The 18,943-nt window shown below is 35.2% G+C and overlaps 1 protein-coding gene across 2 annotated transcripts in view; it reads left to right on the top strand.

Moving 5' to 3' along the window:
- The window catches only part of STUB1 (STIP1 homology and U-box containing protein 1), a 51,905-nt gene extending 33,442 nt beyond the window's left edge, over nucleotides 1–18,463 (top strand). For both annotated transcript variants that reach the window (XM_070106666.1, XM_014242566.3), the window contains 4 exons: nucleotides 3,295–3,436; nucleotides 3,498–3,603; nucleotides 7,177–7,233; nucleotides 17,983–18,463. In XM_070106666.1, the coding sequence (XP_069962767.1) occupies nucleotides 3,295–3,436; nucleotides 3,498–3,603; nucleotides 7,177–7,233; nucleotides 17,983–18,225 (548 nt within the window). In that variant the 3' untranslated portion in view covers nucleotides 18,226–18,463. The remainder of the gene's footprint in view (nucleotides 1–3,294; nucleotides 3,437–3,497; nucleotides 3,604–7,176; nucleotides 7,234–17,982) is intronic.
- The last annotated feature ends 480 nt before the right edge of the window (nucleotides 18,464–18,943 follow it).

Genomic DNA, 18,943 nt, shown 5'->3' with positions numbered 1-18,943 from the left:
AGTTCCTTAAAAGTTCTTCTTTGCGCACCTTTACCCGCAGGTAGCAGCCTTCGGAATAGGTGGAATGGCCCTGGATTCAATATTCTCTTTGCCTGTTAATCAGTTGAATATAGAGTTGAGGCCACTTAGCAATGACACAGTTAATTCATTGTATTCCAGACTTATCAATTTAAAATTAATCATAATTGATGAGATATCGATGGTTGGTGCTCGTATGTTTAGCTCTGTTGATGCGAGATTATAACAAATTTTCAAACCAGACAGCCCCTTTGGTGGTATACCGATCATAGTGTTTGGTGGTTTTAGCAACTCTCACCTGTTGGAGATAGGTAGATATTCTTTCCTAATACCAATGATGCATACAGCACTTTAGTTGGTTTCCCTTTGTGGGAGTTATTTAAATACTTAAAATTAACAGAAATAATGAGATAACGGGAGGGTCAGGCCTTTGCAATTGCATTAAACCATATGGCATCTGGTCTCGAGTAATAAGCTCAGTCGAATACCAACTGAAGCTATCCTTTCAACTGCAAAAGACTCAGTTAAAGGAATTGGTATAAGTGAAAATTATAACATTTAGGAAAGAGTTAAACTTTTCAAAACTTCTGAAACGCAAGGACTGCCCTATGAATTGACACTAAAAACCTTCGCCAAATATAAAAAAAGCGACTTTTTGATGCTATCTTCAGATATTTTATGCTTTGTAGAATCTTGGAGTTATCCTTGCGAGAGTTTTGATATACCAGGATTTACTCCAATTAACGAGCTAAGGAGAAAAAGCACGGAAACAAGCAACAGAAAAACGCGGGGCATTATGATATATGCAAAGCATAGTATTACTAGCTCTAATAAATCAAAGGCTGTAAAGAAAATGTATTCAGGCCGCAAAATTTTAGAAGCGATTTTGTTTAAATGCTTCAATATTAATATTTTGGTTCTATACAGAAACAGCTTTCTCTGTCAGCCATTTAATTGTAGAACTTCAGAAAGTCCTTACTTCTGAGTTATGCAATCAAATCGTGCTAATTGTTGAAGATTTTAACATTTGTTTAATGTCTACAGGGACTACAATATGAAAAAAACTTTAGTTCCCTGCTTGGTGTAGAATATTCAACTACATCTGCCGGTACACAAATTGATTGGGCATTTTCCAACATGGATCCATCCCATGTTGATGCAATTACTTTTGAGACCGAAATTTTAAATAATATGTATAATTTGTTATTATATAAGACATTATTGTATAATTATATGATTGAAATTAATAAATTATTAAATTGATTAATAGAAAAGAAATATAATTTGAATATATGTACAAGAATCTCTATAAAAATGTATGTTTAATATTGTAAATATTATATACAAATTAATATAACAATATAATTTTTAAAGTTGTTAATATTTATTATTTTTAAGCTAAATATGTATAATAATATCGATGTAATAAATAAAAAATGTTATTTATTGTCAAAAAACGATTTATTTTCATACTCCCCAATACAGTTGTAATTCATGCTATATAAAATAAATTATAAGCGTATACAACAAAACACAAGAACGATTGCTCTAATTATTAAAATATATAAAGAAATCTCAAACGTGTATAAAATGTTCGGTTGCATCCGAACTTAGCCCTTCCCTACTTGTTTAGCTTTTATTTTATTGGAACAAAAAGCAACGAAAAAATTAAAAAAAAAAGATATTAAAAGATCACAGTAATTCACTTGATGCAACAGGAGAGTCGCTTGTGAAATTTGGCTTGCATTTACTTGTATGTTTGTATACATGCTTACTTTACAGATTTCCAGCACATTATCGACTGAATAAAGACGCATTTGGGTGTTAAATTACGTTTATTACGTTTTATGAATCCTCTTAAAATATCGGGGCTGTTTCCATGAACTTAATAATTATGACATTTTGTGGTTTCACCGATAGAAATATCGATAAATGAAATAAATTTCTTAATTTGCGGCTAGTGCTACTAACTTTTAAATTTCGATTAACAGAATTTTGTGGGCGTGGCAATGGTTAGATTTCGCCCATGTGTAATACCTACAAACCTCAGAGTATGAGAGAACATGTGTAAAATGTTTCATTAATGTATCTATTTTTAATCAAGTTATCGCTCCCAAGTAATTAAGTATTCAACTTTCCCATAATTTGGATCAGTTTGATATAATTCTATAACTAACACGATTAGTTTTAAATGTTACAATTTAAGCGTAAAAGTTGCGAGAGTATAAAAAAAGGTTATAAGCTAAAAAAATGAAGTGTTTATTCAAATTAGTGAGCAACTGTAAGTATCTGAACATATTTTATTCACTCCTAATTCCTAAAATGTATGAGCGTATCTCCTTAGTGTTTGGTTCCGTACTTCCTTCCCTTTGTCTATTCTTTTATCCCTAGATGATTTACTACTCAGTGAAAAAGGTATAAAAATTTGGATATACCTTACTTTCATCAAAGTTTTTTTTCTGTTATGATAAAAAAATACATGATGATTTTGTTTTTCAGTCGTTTGATTGACTTAATTTAATACTTAATTTAATAATAATATAATAATTTAAATAATTATCCAGGGGTATTGTGAAATTCAAGACAGATTTGCGTAGTTGCCAGAATAGCAAACCAATTCTGATTTTCAATGGTGTCACAGAATCTGATTGGATTTACGTCTTTTCGGACAAATGCAAAACCAATATTCGAAGTTTACTATTTTGAAAAAACTTACAAATGAATAAATTTGGAATCGTGTGATAATAATATATTATAATACTGAATAAAGCCTACTAAAGTTTGCAATGAGTTCCGCTATTTTAGCTTTTTTTTGTTGGAATTTTGTGTTTTATTCTTATGTTTTCCTCTATTGAAATAACGATAAATTAAATCGTAACAATTATATTAATTATTTTCTTAACTTACATTTCAAATCTGTCAACGAATATCCTTTTGCTTTGTTTCTGATAACAAAACCGATAAAATTGGATTCCGTGACACCTAAAACCGATACAAATTTCTGTTTCGAACGTCAAACCCATAATATCCGAATTCATGACACCTACTATATTGTTTTTATCGGTTTCAATTCTGATTCCGACTACTATCAGATTCTACAACACCCCTGTATATCATAAATCCAATAATTACGTCATGATTACATCTACATACCTTTAAAAGGACATCTATTATAGTACAGTACACGAAAAATACTCAAAGTAGTATTCAAGATATAACATTTAAAACATATTATATTGCATTGGGTTATGCTTTAATAAAAAATTATTTTTCTAGCATTTGATTTATCAAAGGAACAGAAACAGAATTTTGGAGATGACATTACTTGCCAGTTACGTCTCGCACGAAAGAAACGGTGGAGTTTGTTAGAAGAAAAAAGAATATGCCAAGAAATCGAACTGCAAACATATATAAATAGGTAGAAGTTATTCAATATTATAAAATTAATCGATATATATAAAATTTTAAATGGTTTGCAGGCTTATAAAACAAGATATGGATAAAAATTTAGCTAGATTGAAGATTGACGAAAATTTTAATGAACATGAATTAAAAGAAAAACAGCAAGAATTTGAGCAACAATGTGTAAGTATTTTGGTTGATTTTGAATAGGCAAATATAAATTTCCTAATTAATTTGTAAAAACCTTGACAATTTTAATTACATTATTTGTTGCCTTGAACAACATAATAAAGTTGAGTTTGTCTTCAATTTACGCTCGCAACCCTAACACTGTTCCTAAATTGTAGCGTCAGGCATTGCGTTTTATAACACTAATGCGCTCTACGACGAGTCTAGCCCTTCAAACTTTTAACAGATTTCACTCTCAATGATTATTCTAAGGAGGCAATTATGAAAAACAGGGGTAGTTGCAACATACATTCATAAAATGTTTGGTCAAAGATACTGAAGTTCAGTTGCAATTTGCAAGATTTTTTATTTCGATTTTATTATTAAGATCGCAATTGGTTAACTATAATGCCTTATTTACTAAACAGCTGAATGGAGATATACAAAGACTGTAAGGTTTAATTATATGATATAGGTATTAAGTTTGCCACGATGGTTATAACACCTAAAGGGAAACGCCGGAGACCTTATAAAAAGATCAGCGGGACGAGCTGAGTCGATTTAGCTATGTGTTTTACGTTGTTGTTGTTGTAACGGTCATAATCATCTAACGGAAGGCCCAGGAAATGAGCTGTTTCAACGGGGTCGCACCATAGGAAAATGGGTGATAGATGAGTGGAGTTTGTTGGGCATGCAAAGAGGTTAGTGTCATGCGGAGACTCATTGCATGCAAGACATATATTTGGTATGTCGGGGTCGATTCTCGATAAGTGGGAGTTTAACCTGCTACAGTATCCAGGACGAAGTTCCGCAAGAGTCACTCTAGATTCTCGTGGCACCTCGAGCTCTTCGTCTTTGATGGATGGTGGTTTCACTCCAAGTACGCCATTCACTGAGAGGGAGTCGGTGAAGGTCTTGATGGCTCCACTGTGAATGGCGGTCAGTGTATGTCTAAAGTTCGTTGCGTCCGAGGTCTGGTCGCGTACTTTCCAATGTCGTCGATGTAATCAAGGAAGGACCTCTTGATGTTCCTAGGAGGCGGTTCCGCTTCAAGCAGACGACTGCAGAGGTGGTTTCTACGAAAACATCCAGCAGAAACTGCTTGGAGAGGAGCTCGTTATGTTTTTTAACCGGAAGCATACAAGGCTTACTATGTGGGTGTTCAATTGGCGACATTAAAAGGCATCCCGTGATAGTCCGGAGTGCCGTGTTTTGATATGTCTGGAGCTTCTTCATCCAGGCGACCATATTGGTGCAGCGTGGCTTAAGATCGGCCGGCCGATTGCCTTGTAAGTTACCCGTAACGTTTCTTTTTTTTCCCCAAGAGCTGCAGGCAAGCGATTTGAAGATTTTTAGCGGCTCTGTACTTTGGCAGTTATCGCGGTCGTGTGAGCAGTGAAGGAGCACACGCTGTCAAATGTAACATCTAATTTTAAACGCCGTCGACGGAAATGTTTAGATCCATTCTGTAATCCTTAGTTCAGTTTGTAAAAATGGTCGCTGTAGATTTAGTGGGGGAGAGTGTTAGGCTCCTTGCAGAGAAGAAGCGAGAAAGGTCGGAGAGATAGCCGTTTACTTTCGAGCACATGCCATCGATTCCATTGCCCGACGTCAATATCGTGCAGTCATCAGCGTACGAGGTCATGGAAATGCCCTCTGATTGGGAGTTTCGAAATGTAAAAATTAAACAGTAGCGGGGAGAGGACACCACCCTGCGGAACCCCCTATTTAAATCATCTAAGTTTATAGTTTTGACCTCGAAACAATATGGATGAATGCCGACCGCTCAGGTAGTTCATAGTATACCGCTTCAGCCTTGGAGAGAGCGTGGATTGTTCCATGTCCTCAAGTAGCGTTGTGTGGTTGACTGTAGTACAGTAGTCCAAAGCTTACTCACCCCGGTGGAGAGGTTGCAAGACTTCAAATGCTCTATCCATTTTGTCCGCTTATGCTGATTTACGATTTGCCGTATCTCGCATCTGAGATCCTTTATTCGGGGATTACAGGGATCGGCATGGCGTAAGGTGTCGCGATTGTTTGTTAATACAGCTGCTTCGGCTGGGAAATTAAGGCGAAGTTCCACGATTCTTCCAGCCGGTAAGAACCGTTAACAAAGGTAAAGTCGGAAGGTTTCTCGATCGAAATAATTATGGGCAGATGGTCTGATGCGAGAGTTAGCACAGGTCGCCAGGTTATGCTATTTATCAGGCTACCGCTAGCGATGGTAATATCTAGCGAGCTATTACAAGTGCCCATAGTTCTGGTGGGGGCTGCGTCGATTTTGACTCCGGTGTTTAGTGGTTATTCCTGGGGGTGATGGAGGTACGTATAGGTGGTGGTTGTTGCAGCTGCGATACCAGCATGGGCGGTTATCGCACTATGGTGTTTTTTGACGACGCCACTATATGGAATTGCGGGGAGATGAGTCTGAAAATCATGCTGCCTGTGTGAGCTTCTTAGGGCCGTGGAAGTCCTTTCTTCGCCACTCGACTGGAATGGTGGCGCAGTGGGCGAACATGGTGCAGATTGCACAGCCGTTGAGGCAAGTGTCGCAGTAGTGCGTTGGCAGTATGGGGCCAAGTAACTCGTCCACACCCAATTCATCTAACTCCCTTTTCCCTATGGTCCGACCCCGTCGAAACAGCTTGTTTCTTGGGCCTCCCGTTAGATAACCTCGACGATAACCAAATTATAACTTATCATCCAAGCAGGAACTAGACCACCGTTACAACAACAACACTTGTGGTCCACTCCCTATGCGTCTTAAGGCCTGAGCAGGTCTCCATCCATTGCATGTGTTGCACCTAGCCGAAGTGAAGTTTGGATGGAGCCTTTTAGCGCAAATGCAGCAGATGAATTCCCCAGAGCCTGGGTTGGACTCGATGCCAGCACGGGTCAGGAGGATACGGAGCTAATCTGCTTCTAGGCGTTGCTCTAATGACGACAAACTTAAACTAAAACTTCCCGATCCAAACAGGGTTAGATCGCCGAAATAACAGAATCCGAAAAAAAAGGATCTATGGTCCGATATCAATTTGATTTTTACGTTCGTCTTTTCCTTTCGAAAAAGCTGCACATTTGTCGGAACCGCCGATATTGAACCACTATAACCAGTTTCCACGACAGTCCGGAACGGATCCAAATTTTAATTTAGCCAAGGACTGTCACCTCGGTAGCATTCTTCATAATTATTTCAGGAATGTTTTTGCCACTACAATAACAACAACAGCTACAACCACTATAGCTTATAGCTGCCATGTAAACTGAACTATTAGAATAAATTCCTTGTATGGAAAACTATTTATTTGAATAAAGATTATTATTGATATAAAGATATTTTTGAGTTCGGACCACTATAGCATATAGCTGCCATATAACTAGGACGGTCTAAATCAAGTCCTTGTATGAAAAACTGTTTTATTTGACAAGATATCTTCACGATTTTGCACAGATTGTTGTTCAAGGCAACGCTTATCTCCGAAGAAACTAAGCGGTTCGGATCCATAGGGGTATTACAGTTTCAGTGTAATCGAAGTTAACGTTTTTTTTTTTTTTTAATTCATAATATTGTTCATTCTCTATTTACAGGATGATCACATTAAGGAGCTTAATAACATTTTTGCAAAAGTGGATGACAGAAGACGAGTGAGTTAAATATATTTTTAGCAATTAAAATTAAAAGTATACACATGTTTGCATACTTGTATAAATTCTAATACGTCCGTTGAGCCTACTTATAGAATAGCCATCAGTTGTAAAAACAAAAACAGTAAAGAGAAAAATTATTGAATGCAAACAACACCATAGATTTATTTAAAAAAATATTTAAATAAATAATAAATATATATAAGATTGAAAAAGTTAAAAAACATTAGCGTTAGCAAACACCAGAAAAATAAGCAAAATCAGACGTTCTGTTTACGAACTAGTGTGTGTTTGTTGACTTTCTTAAACCTATTGCAGTTGAGCACGATTACGTCAAGTGTAACAATTAAGTGCATGTATATTTTCATACGTAGGTGCATTGAGAAACTTATTCCCAAAACGAGTTTTGAAAATTTTAAGTTAAACGATAATTTTTTTAAGAAAATTTCAGGTACTTTTATTTAAAAAACTGTTTCTAAATCAACCGATAAAGATAAATTAGTAAAATTTTCAGGAAAGTATTTTTTTAACATATTGAAAAATAACTATAAGTAATTTTTTTATTATCATTTTGTTAATTAACTTTTAAGTTAATAACTAAAAATTTTAGTAACTTCTCAGTAAAAGTATGAAGTAACTGAAAAAAAGTTACAAGCGTTATTTAACCATGTTTAAGATTCCGTAAAAAATTTGCTCGCAATTAGTTTAAGGGGGTATTCTGGTTTAGAAGACCTTAGGCTCTTTTTCGGATTCGATAAAGAAAAACAAGAGATATTTTTACCATACGTTTTTTTATATGTTTTTTTATTGATATTTAAAGAGTACAAATCAATTATCATATTATACCGGCAAAGTGGGGACTGATAAAAAAATGGCGTGTCCTGGTGTGCAGGATATCAGGACTCCCAGTAACCTGAAATAGAAATTGTTAAGTGATACTTAAAGAGGAAGGATGTAGTTAAAGCACTACGAGAGGATTTTGGAAAAAAAAAGTTCACAAAATTGCGGCTATTGGTAAAATATGTATCATTATTTCCCTGTTTTTTGCCGTTCGGAATGTTTTAAAAATATAAAAAAAAAAATGTTTTCCAAAAATCCTCTGGTAGTGCGATAGAATAATGTGTAAAGCTAAGAGACATATTCTTAAAGGGTTATACTACAATAATATGCCGCAAAACAATTGATTTTTTAAATTTCTAAACCAGAATACCCCCTTAAACAATATGCATTTTTTTACAGCGTACCGAGCGCCAGTGCTATAAGAACAGAGAACAACGGGGCAAACTGCTTTGTTGCTTCATTTTATTATAATTACAAATTTATATTTATAATTTTTTACATTATATTATTTATTATTATTAGTACAATAATGTCGTTATCTTTATTTTATTTGTGTTAAGATTTTGTTCGTAAAAACTACTCATCTTCCGAAACAAGCTTACATTGCAGTGATACCACATCTAACGATTGATAATAATGGAAATAATGAGTCTTTTTAATTGTAACTTATACTTTCGTTCATGTAGGTCATGATCTTTTTGGGAACGGAAAGCATAATAAATGCTCCACTGAAAGAAGGAATGTGGGGTTGTTATGTGATTACTACTGGCGTACGGATGAAGTGTAATCTGATCATTGGACCAATGATACGATTGAATAGCATCTTGCACAAAGAACTAATATTTTTCAAAAAAATCGAAATTGAGAAATAAGACTCTTGGGATTTATCCACGAAATCATGGTTCAATAGCTCTGAACACTTATTTTTTAGCGCGCTTAAATTATCTTCTACCTCGTATACCAATACGTCGCTTCAAAGATTTCAGTCCTGTATAATTAAAAACGAATGTGTTAGGACATTAATTGTGTAAAATATGGAAAATAATAATAGCTAGGCAAATTTATGCAATCAAATTCGATGATTTTATACCAATAATGTCAATGTGAAACATTTTAATACTCTTGCAACATGTTGCTACAGAGTATAATGGTTTGGTTCGCCTAATGGTTGTTTGTATGACGTAAAACTAATCGAGTTATATATATATAAATAAATGATCAGGATGAAGAGACGAGCTGAACTTCTAGAAAATGGGTGAAATCGGGTGACTACTCCGCCCACTCCCAATGTTGTTGTTGTAGCGGCAGAAATCTGCCGAGTTGACAGTCCTTGGCCGGAATAAACCCGGGTCTGTTCCGGTTACGTAGACCCGACTGTCGTGGGAACGGCGCCTACTCCCGATATAACGGTACTGTTAAAAACTACTAACTCCCCATATAACGGTACTGTTAAAAACTACTAAAAGCGCGATATATCAAGCACTAAACACGCCAGAGATATTAAATTTTATCACTGGGATGATATGAGATGACTTTATAGGAATATAGACAGTGGTCGTGGCACGGCCCTCTTTTAGGTGAAAACCCATACATTATATAATATATAAGTATATAACATTTATTATATAACATATAATTATATTACCCATATAACATCATTTTAAATTCTATCTGATTCTTTTACTTTCCACCTTTCAAATCAAGCAACATTGAATAATGCTTTTAAAATATGTCACCTTGTGACCAAAAGTTGTCTAAATCGAACCAAGGCTTTTCAAGCTTCTAGGTACTGACTATGTGGACCCCAGTGCCTATAGTTGACTTTTTACCGAAAACATCGGTTAATGTGTGAGATATATAACTGCAATTCATATTATAAAATAAATAAAGTAAACTCTCGAAAATAAGATGTTTTTGTGTCAAAAATGGGTTGAATCAGATCAATACTTCCTTTGTGACAACACCTGAAGTAATTTCCCTGGCTCTGATCTTTGCAAGTTGCGAGAGTATAAAATGTTCGTTTACACCCGAACTTAGAACTTCCTTCTTTAAAAGTGTGTACTGAATTTAAGTTTTTATATATATTTTTTTTTGGCCCTCGGTACTTTTCCATTGGCAATGTTAAAAGATATTTCCTTTATCTCATGACTATCGGTCAACAACCTAACATTTCAATGGTGAAATCAACTTCAGGATACTTTTTACACGTAGAAAAAAAACAAGCAAACAGCTTTCAATGAAGTTATTTAAGCTTTCAGAGATATCAATTCCATTTTTTTAGTTCATTCTGAAGCCTTTGTAATTGTAATTTTACAATCTGGTGTATTTTGTATACACACACGTTATGTTTTCTCGTGGTCGTAACGTTTGGAATTTAGTCTGTCCAAATTTTTTTATATACACATAGCCAATAAAGTTGCGTTCACCCGACACATTTTTTTAAGTGAAGTAAGAACACAATGCAAATAGGTAATTCAGTTCAAATTTTCTACAAGTATTTCTTCTTTATATTCTTAAGTTCAAAATTCAAAAACAAAAATGTATATTCCTATTTTAATTTTTGTGTTAACGGGATTTTAGTGTAAAAACAAGTAAATATATGCACCATTAAGTCTGCGTTCAGTTAGCTTGAATAGGAAATACCGTTACTTCTCATGAATTTGTTCCTTCTTTTGGCGTAGATACAATTTTGTTTTAATATAATTAGTCGTTTAAAGTGCTCGTAACGCGTTTTAATAATGTTTAAAAAAAATGGAAACCGAAGGAAAAGAGATTAGTCTGTCGGAAAGAAAAATTATCATTAAGTTGTGGAAGGATGGGAAAGTTTCAGAAAAATAGGGCAAACTATTGGAAGAACGTATTCTTCTGTCCAGCGCGTCGTAAACAATTAAAAAAAAAACCGTAATTTTAACGTCAAAACCGCGATCTGGCCGTCCGAAAATATTATCTGCCCGGGAAAAACGGAAAATAATAAATATAGTGAAAGTTAACCCTCGAATTACGTCCACAAAGATTATTGAAAACGTAAATATAACCATTAAAAAAACAATTTGTGCCGAAACTGCTAGAAAAATTTTACGAAAAGCTGGATATCATGGTAGAGTCGCTCGAAAGAAACCATATATTTCACAGGCGAAAGCGCATTGAATTTGCTCATAATTATATAATCTAGTCGCCGGCATTCTGGAGACAAGTAATATTTTCGGATGAAAGTAAATTTTGCATTTTTGGCATAAAAGATCGACAAATTGTGTGGCGCAAGTCAGGAACTGCCCTTGAAAAGCAAAATCTTGTTGGTACAGTTAAACACGGAGGTGGCGGAATTATGGTGTGGGGTTGCATGGCGGCTGGTGGTGTGGGTCAGCTTGAATTTATTGAATCCAGAATGGTTATTTGAACATTTTAAAAAACAATTTTAAACAAAGTGCAGAGAATCATGGATTATCAAGATAATGACCCGAAGCATACTGCGTAAATAGTGAGATTTTAGCTCTTGTACAATGCTCCTAGACAACTTGAAACGCCCCCTCAATCATCTCTACCTCAATCCTATTGAGCATCTATGGGATCTGTTGGAAAAAAGAATTCGTCAGCATACAATAACAAGTAAAGAGGCTTTGCGAAGTGTTATAAAAGGAGAATGGTCCCAGATTACAGCTGAGGAAACAGATAAGTTGGTAAAATCAATGCCAAATCGATTGAGCGAGGTTTTAAAACAACGCGGGTATCCAACAAAATATTGAATTTAATTTTTCTTTATCATTTTTAATACTTTTGTAACTAACTTTAAAGCTGAACGCAGACTTAATGGTACCTATGTTTACTTCTCTTTACACAAAAATCCCGTTATCACAAAAATGAAAATAGGAATATACATTTTTGTTTTTGCATTTTGAAGTTAAAAATATAAAGAAGAAATACAGTTTGGAAATTTGAACTTAATTACCTATTTACATTGTGTTTTTACTTCACTTAAAAAATAGTTTCGGGTGAACGCAGACTTTATTGGCTATGTGTATATCATTGATATTAAAGAGCAATAGTCTTTTCTGCTTTTGAATTTTTATACCATTTTTCAAAACCGAAAGGTAGTCTTTAATTCCAGGTATCATACGGCTAACATCATCAAACAAGTAAACAATTTTTACGCGATCGAGTGTTGAACTGTCCAGACCTTTCCCTTTTTAGTGTCAGGCTGTGACGCAAATCCTTATCTTCTTCTAATATTTTTGGAAGCTTGTACCATTCTTTTCGATGCTTTTAATTCACGACATATCATTTTTATTGGCCAATCCAACGGAAGAGTAGTCAGGATTTGGATTTTTTTGGGTCTACTATTTGTTTCCTCGACACTCGTCTCAACATTTTTGGGGATTATTTTTCCTTGATTATCTACACTGTCACATTGGAAAGTCGGATAGATAAATTGCTCTCCCGCAAGAATTACACATATAACGTTCCGATAATATCTTTAAAATCGCAAGCTCTATTCGATGTAATTGGAACTAAATTTTTAATAACGCATTTATAACTATTTCAATTTAATTTACGGATTCTTAAACTTAGTTAAATAACGCATGTAACTGATAAAAAGAAACTTCATACTTTTACCGAGAAGTCACTAAAATTTTCTGTACGCATGTTGGTTCGAATGTAGTAAGTAATCCCTTTCTCCCACTTTTGGTATGAAGAGTACTTCTGAAGTTCTCCATTTTTTTAGGATGTAAGCTTGCGCTAGATTTTCTCTCATTAATTTAAAAATTTTATAGTGTATGCTCTTCTCCCTACTGGAGTACAAATTGTTCAGATTGCCAGCGAAATGAGTTAATGGTAAAAATTTCTCCAATCAGTCCAATGGGTATGGTCTATAGGTTGTTGGCCGGACGAATGGATCTGCCGAGACCACACTAGGTAGCCAGTATTACTCATAGAACCGGTTCCTCAAGTAGTGACCAAACACTTTTGGATGTAGGCAGGGTTATTTCAATAAAAACATCGGGCTGTTCCTCTGTCACCATTCGAGTCCCATTCCCTCTGCGTTGAGACAAAGTGTAACCCGTCAGTAGCCCGTTCCTTTACAAATGTAAGTTCACGCTCTATTACATTACAATATTGAAAAAGTTAAGTTGCATACTTCATGAAAAATAACATTTTTGATTGATTAGCGAGTGGAAAACCACCTCTGCGAAGGTAGTCATCTTTTCGCAGCGGAGGGGTCTACCATCTCGCAATCTCTTCAGCTGCCACCTTAGCAGATATCCTGCCTGTGTGTATTGGTAGAGCATATGAGCGGTGCCCAAGAGTTGCCATCCTTTAAACCAGGGTTTTTTGCGAACCTTAGCCATTAGATGATTTGAATGTAGGAGATTAATTCATCTGCATTAGAACAGAGCCTTCTCAATACCAGGTCGTCTTGGGAAGTAACTACAAGTATTTTCTTAACTCATGGAAACAATTGGTCAAGATTTATGCGTGGTTTTAGAGAAAAGAACAGTAAAAGGTTATGGCACACGAATCCAGGCACAGGTGGATTTGAAAAGCGTTCATTTGAGGAATATTTACGTAGGCGGAGATATCTCTCTTTGCGGAGCACGCCAGGGAAGGAGAACATCACTTGATAAGGAGCAGAACGGTGGCCTCGGAACCACTGCAAATGGTTTCCCTGGAAAATTCGTCAACCCGATGCAAACCTGAGCGTTTGTTACTCTGATGCCCTCAAAAGAATCAGGATGGCAGTACTGCGCAAGAACCACTCTGCTGAGGTCATGGGGGCTGATGAACTAACCTTACAGCAGTCGCACAGAAATTTATGGGAAATAGCGGTCCGAACCGTTGCCACAGAAATTCATATTGGGTTTGAAAACAATATAGTTAAAATCTATCTTTCTGAAAACATTATAATTAAAATCGTATATCCAGAGATCATGCCCATTTTTTCATTATTACATTATTAATCTGTTCAACTTATTTAGTATGGTGTATTTCTTTTTGCACTTCATTTTATTAATTTTTACATTATTTAATAAACTTTATTACTCTGGTATATTTCCTTTTACACTTCATCCTATTAATTTTTACATTATTTACTAAATCATTATTCAACTTCATTACTCTGGTGTATTACTTTTATACCCAATTACCGACCCCCGCCATAACATTTTCATTTGTTATGCTCCTTTATATCCCCTCTTATTCCCCTTATATCCCCTCTTGGAATTCTAAATCACCTACCGTGCAATCCATATCTTCATTCTCCACCTGAGAATCCAAGGACCTACTGTGCCATCCTTATCTTTATTTCCCACTTGGGAATCAGACGCAATTTCTCTTGAGTCGTCCAAATCTTCATCTACTTCTTTACTTATTTGTCTATTTGGCAATGGCAATCTTAAAAGATCATGCGTATACTCAAAGGTTCTTTTGCTTGTTAATGATTTTAAAACGTATCTATCTCCATCTAGTAGTTTCGATTATTTCAAACGGACCTTTAAATTTTGGGTCAAGCTTTGTTTTGTGATCTTCGTTTTTTAGCAACATATGGTCTCCTACGTAATATTTAATTATTTTTACCTTATTCTTATCAACCCTACGTTTGTCGTAACAAACATTAGCTTCCTTGCTTTCCTTAGCTTGTTTTTTTTAAGATTTCGTATCAATTAAATTATCCTCTTCTTTATCTATTCATAATAGGCCGAAAGGTCTAGCTTCTCTACCGATTACATTTCTAATGGGCCGGCCTTGGTGATTTGATTGGCCGTGCAATTCATTGCCAACTGTACTTCGATTAAGGCATCTTGCCACGACCTCTGAATGTTTTCGACGGCGGTCAAAATACTCTTAAGCGTGCTCATTATACTCTACTTCTTCAGGATCACGTTGTTGTTCATTACTACAATCTTTAATCAGCGGATTCGTTGATAAAAAGTTTGTATGTGTCATTCGTTCTCCTTTTGTATATTAGATATCAAAATCAAACGGCTGGAAAAAGGCCCACCATCCATGCAACCTCGGTGATAGGTCCGATTTTGTACGACTAGCTCCTAGTGAAAAGCAATCAGTAAATACTAAAAATTTACGCACCTGTAAATTTAATGGTATTGACGACTACCAAAGTCTCAAGTTCGTACGAGTGGTATTTCGATTCAAGTGACGTGCATTTACTAAAATACTCAACAACATGGCGCTTGTTGTTCATTGTATGTAGCAATATTGCCCCATAGCCAATTGAGCTTGCATCTGTTATGCATATGGTTAGCACCGGCTCCTGAGTTAAAAAATATATTATTTTCGAGTGAATTCTTTCAAGCTCTAACATCCAAACAAAATCGGAGTTTTCCTTTGAGGTGAGCGAATACAATGATTTTTAAGTCTCGTTTTTCGAGGTGGCAATTCTGTCAACGCTTGAATTTTGCGTGGATTAAAGCGAATTTGTCCATTGCTCACTTCAAATCCCAGATTTTCAATCCTCGTTTTAAGAAAGTTACATTAATTGAAAATCCAGCCTTGCTGAAGGTTTCTAGCACAATCTGCAATCGGTCTAAAGCGTTTCGACTACAATCAAAACATCATCGATGTACACGATGGCGTAAGTGTATGCAAGATTACCCAATGCTTTAATTAAAGCGCGAAAGTGAAGTGTTTTTTTTTAAACCAAAAAGCAAAATTTGGTAGAACCCGCTAGCCATATTGAGACATGAGAAATAGCTTGCAGACGATCACTACCGTTTATCTTTTTAACGATAATCTTTGGACTAGCCAACAGCTGGGACGAATAATATTAGATTTCAGGTGGTCATCGATTTTACATATCATATCATACATGTTCTTTCTCATCTTCGCTAAGTCTATATGGCCGGCGCTGCACTGTCTTTTGTGTTGCAGAATGTTTTTAAGGTCGTCTTATTGGAGTTACTAAGATCGCCATCGGAATCTACAAGCTTTACATAATTAGCAAAAGTTTCGACATCAACTCTTTTTGTTTTGTAAATACTGACTTTTTCAGCGTCTATTGTTACACTAAAGCCCGGGCTTAGTATATCGCGGCCAATCAAAACATCGTATTTCAGGTATTTGTCCATTACAACGTGTAAAAAAGTGTAGGCAATACTGCTCAATATTTATAATAGACATAATTTGCAATGTACTATAGATGGAATTGTTACATATGTCATTTAGTATTACAATAATGTTAACAGTTACTATCAATGCCAGTAAGTTCTGTATCTCTGGCTGGCTGAAATGGAGTTGTTCACAAACATTTGGCTTTACTCTCTTTTTAGACCCGTAGTACACTCATATGCGTGAATTTATGATTCTCTATCTGTATCCTAATATCAGCCTCTGCTACCAGCCTCTGCTACCAGCCTCTGCTACCAGGCTTTTCATTCAATTGCTTTTCCCAGGAATTATCGAAACTATAGACGCCACAGAAATGAATCTAAAATTCCTGTGAAACTGCGACATATTAATTTCGGCGAAATATGTTATTAAATCTTGAACATTTTCGCGCGATTATTTTTTACAACTTACGACGTGGATTAACTCAGCAACTTGCATCGATGAACTTAATTAAATTTTTGGCGTGCCCAAACTGATATTGTAAGATCGTCATGTGACCTATCGCGAGATTAAAACAACTATAGGCATTAGTGGGACCAGCATTCATTCCATATTGCATGAATATTTGACTGTAAAAAAAATTTGTTCACATTGGATCCCACACAATTTCTCCATCGTTAAAAAAGGCTCGTGACAATTGGTCAAGAGAAGTGTTAAAAAAAATACGATAACGGTGCTTTGAAACACCACTATCTATCATCGTGACAGGTGATGAATCGTAGATTTATGCGTATGAGCCCGAAAGTAAACAGCAGACAACTGTATGGGTATTCCCAGGTGAGCCGAATCGAACAAAAGGTGTGTAGCGCACGAAGTACTTCTAAGTAAATGGGTGCCTGTTTTTTTTTTTGGAAAAACTGAAGATGTCACAACCCTACCACTAGAACAACGCAGAACAGTTAATTAACAGCAGTTAATCAACAACATTAACAGCTCTAACACATCGACTGAAACAACTGCTGTTTTGAACACTCAGAACATTGATTTGATGATTCATCCCCCGTAGTTTACTAGTACGCTATGGCAACACTACCTAAAGGAACTAGGAGTACGCCAGCAATTCACCGCACCTTACACCCCTCAAGAGAATCCCCACGGAACGAGTCAACCGGACAACTAAACGGATTATAGCACAACTCAGGTAAATCCCGACATCAGAGATGGGACGATTTTCTCCCAGAGATCGAGCTCGCAGTGAATACCAGCACCTCGGCCTCCACGGGGTATAGCCCGGCATTCCTCGTACAAGGACTAGAGCTGCGACTGCCAAAGCCACTCTTCGATGAAGTTTATATCGGCACAGGCATGACACTCATGACGGCTGAGGAAAAGTCCAATAGGATGCAGGAGGCCTTCAAAATTGTTCGGCAAAATATGGCACCGAATGACTTATTTTTATTATTTGTTTTTGTTCTCTAATCCCGAAGTATAAAAGGCATCCGTCGTATAGCAGTAATCGAGAATATATTTTGCTTATTCATCGTTGGTTATATTATATTAACAAAAAGTATACTGAAATTTAAATAATTCCTATAAAATATATTTTTTTCTAAAAAAAAACTTCATTTGTGCCATATATTCACATCATTAAGAATACTTTTTTTTTTATAATTTTAGTAGCTAGAAATAAATGCAACTAAAGATAAAAAAATAGGAAAACTAGCAGAAATTAGCAAAGCAAAAACAAAAATTAAATATCTGTCAATATCTATTTCTTCACATATGTATATATGTAGATTTGTTATATATAATATTATTATTTTAAATTTTAAATGTATTCATCCATTTCAGAAACGCGATGTCCCAGATTATTTATGTGGTAAAATTAGTTTTGAAATTCTCACCGATCCTGTAATAACTCCATCCGGTATAACATATGAGAGGAAAGATATTGAAGAGCATCTGCAACGTGTAGGTCACTTTGATCCTGTGACTAGAGTTAAATTAACGCAGGACCAACTTATACCGAATTTTTCGATGAAAGAAGTGGTAGATTCATTTATTGCTGAAAACGAATGGGCTTTAGACTTTTAAAATTTATTAAATCTATACATATGTATTACAAAAATTTAATATATTTGTAACATTAAGTAAAAATATGTATAGTAAATATATTAAGCAGGGACCGTAATCATTACAAGTTTTATTTTAAAAATCACGTAATATTGATTATATTTTGATTTTTACGATTTCCTTCACCGATAATGATTAATTTTGATTAATATTACAATAAATGATTATTTACGATTTTTATTTTTATGCTCAAAACAAAGCTCACTTTTAGATCACAGGTTTCTTATGAAGTGTTTGGTTATCCTTTTAGTACAATAATGCATCTTCCTTTTCTCTTTTGTAAATAACACAAAAAATTGGTAAGAAATTATGATTTCGATGAACTAGTTGCAGCTACAATCATATTTGCCGACAGAAATTATTTTTAGAATAACTTTAATATATTGAATCCGGTAGCGATTCAATTTGCAATAGTCATGCAAACCAGGACATATGTTTTATTTTTAAAAATCGCTAGAAAAATCATTATTTACGGTCTGTGATATTAAGATACCCAAACACAGATTCATTGACCATCAGAAATTCCTAACTCCAAGAGTAGACATTGTCATCGAAACAACACCTTTTAAAACAAAAACAATTACGTCCCGAATCTTTGAAGTTAATATATTTTTTAGAATGTTTGCTAGTTTTTTCATTATGGAGGTACACTACTTATAGCACAAACAGTCACCAACAT

Source organism: Bactrocera oleae, chromosome 3 (assembly GCF_042242935.1).
Source record: "Bactrocera oleae isolate idBacOlea1 chromosome 3, idBacOlea1, whole genome shotgun sequence".
Lineage (NCBI taxonomy): Eukaryota > Metazoa > Arthropoda > Insecta > Diptera > Tephritidae > Bactrocera > Bactrocera oleae.
The sequence above is the reverse complement of the archived record's forward strand: the minus strand, read 5'-3'. Positions and strand labels throughout refer to the sequence as shown.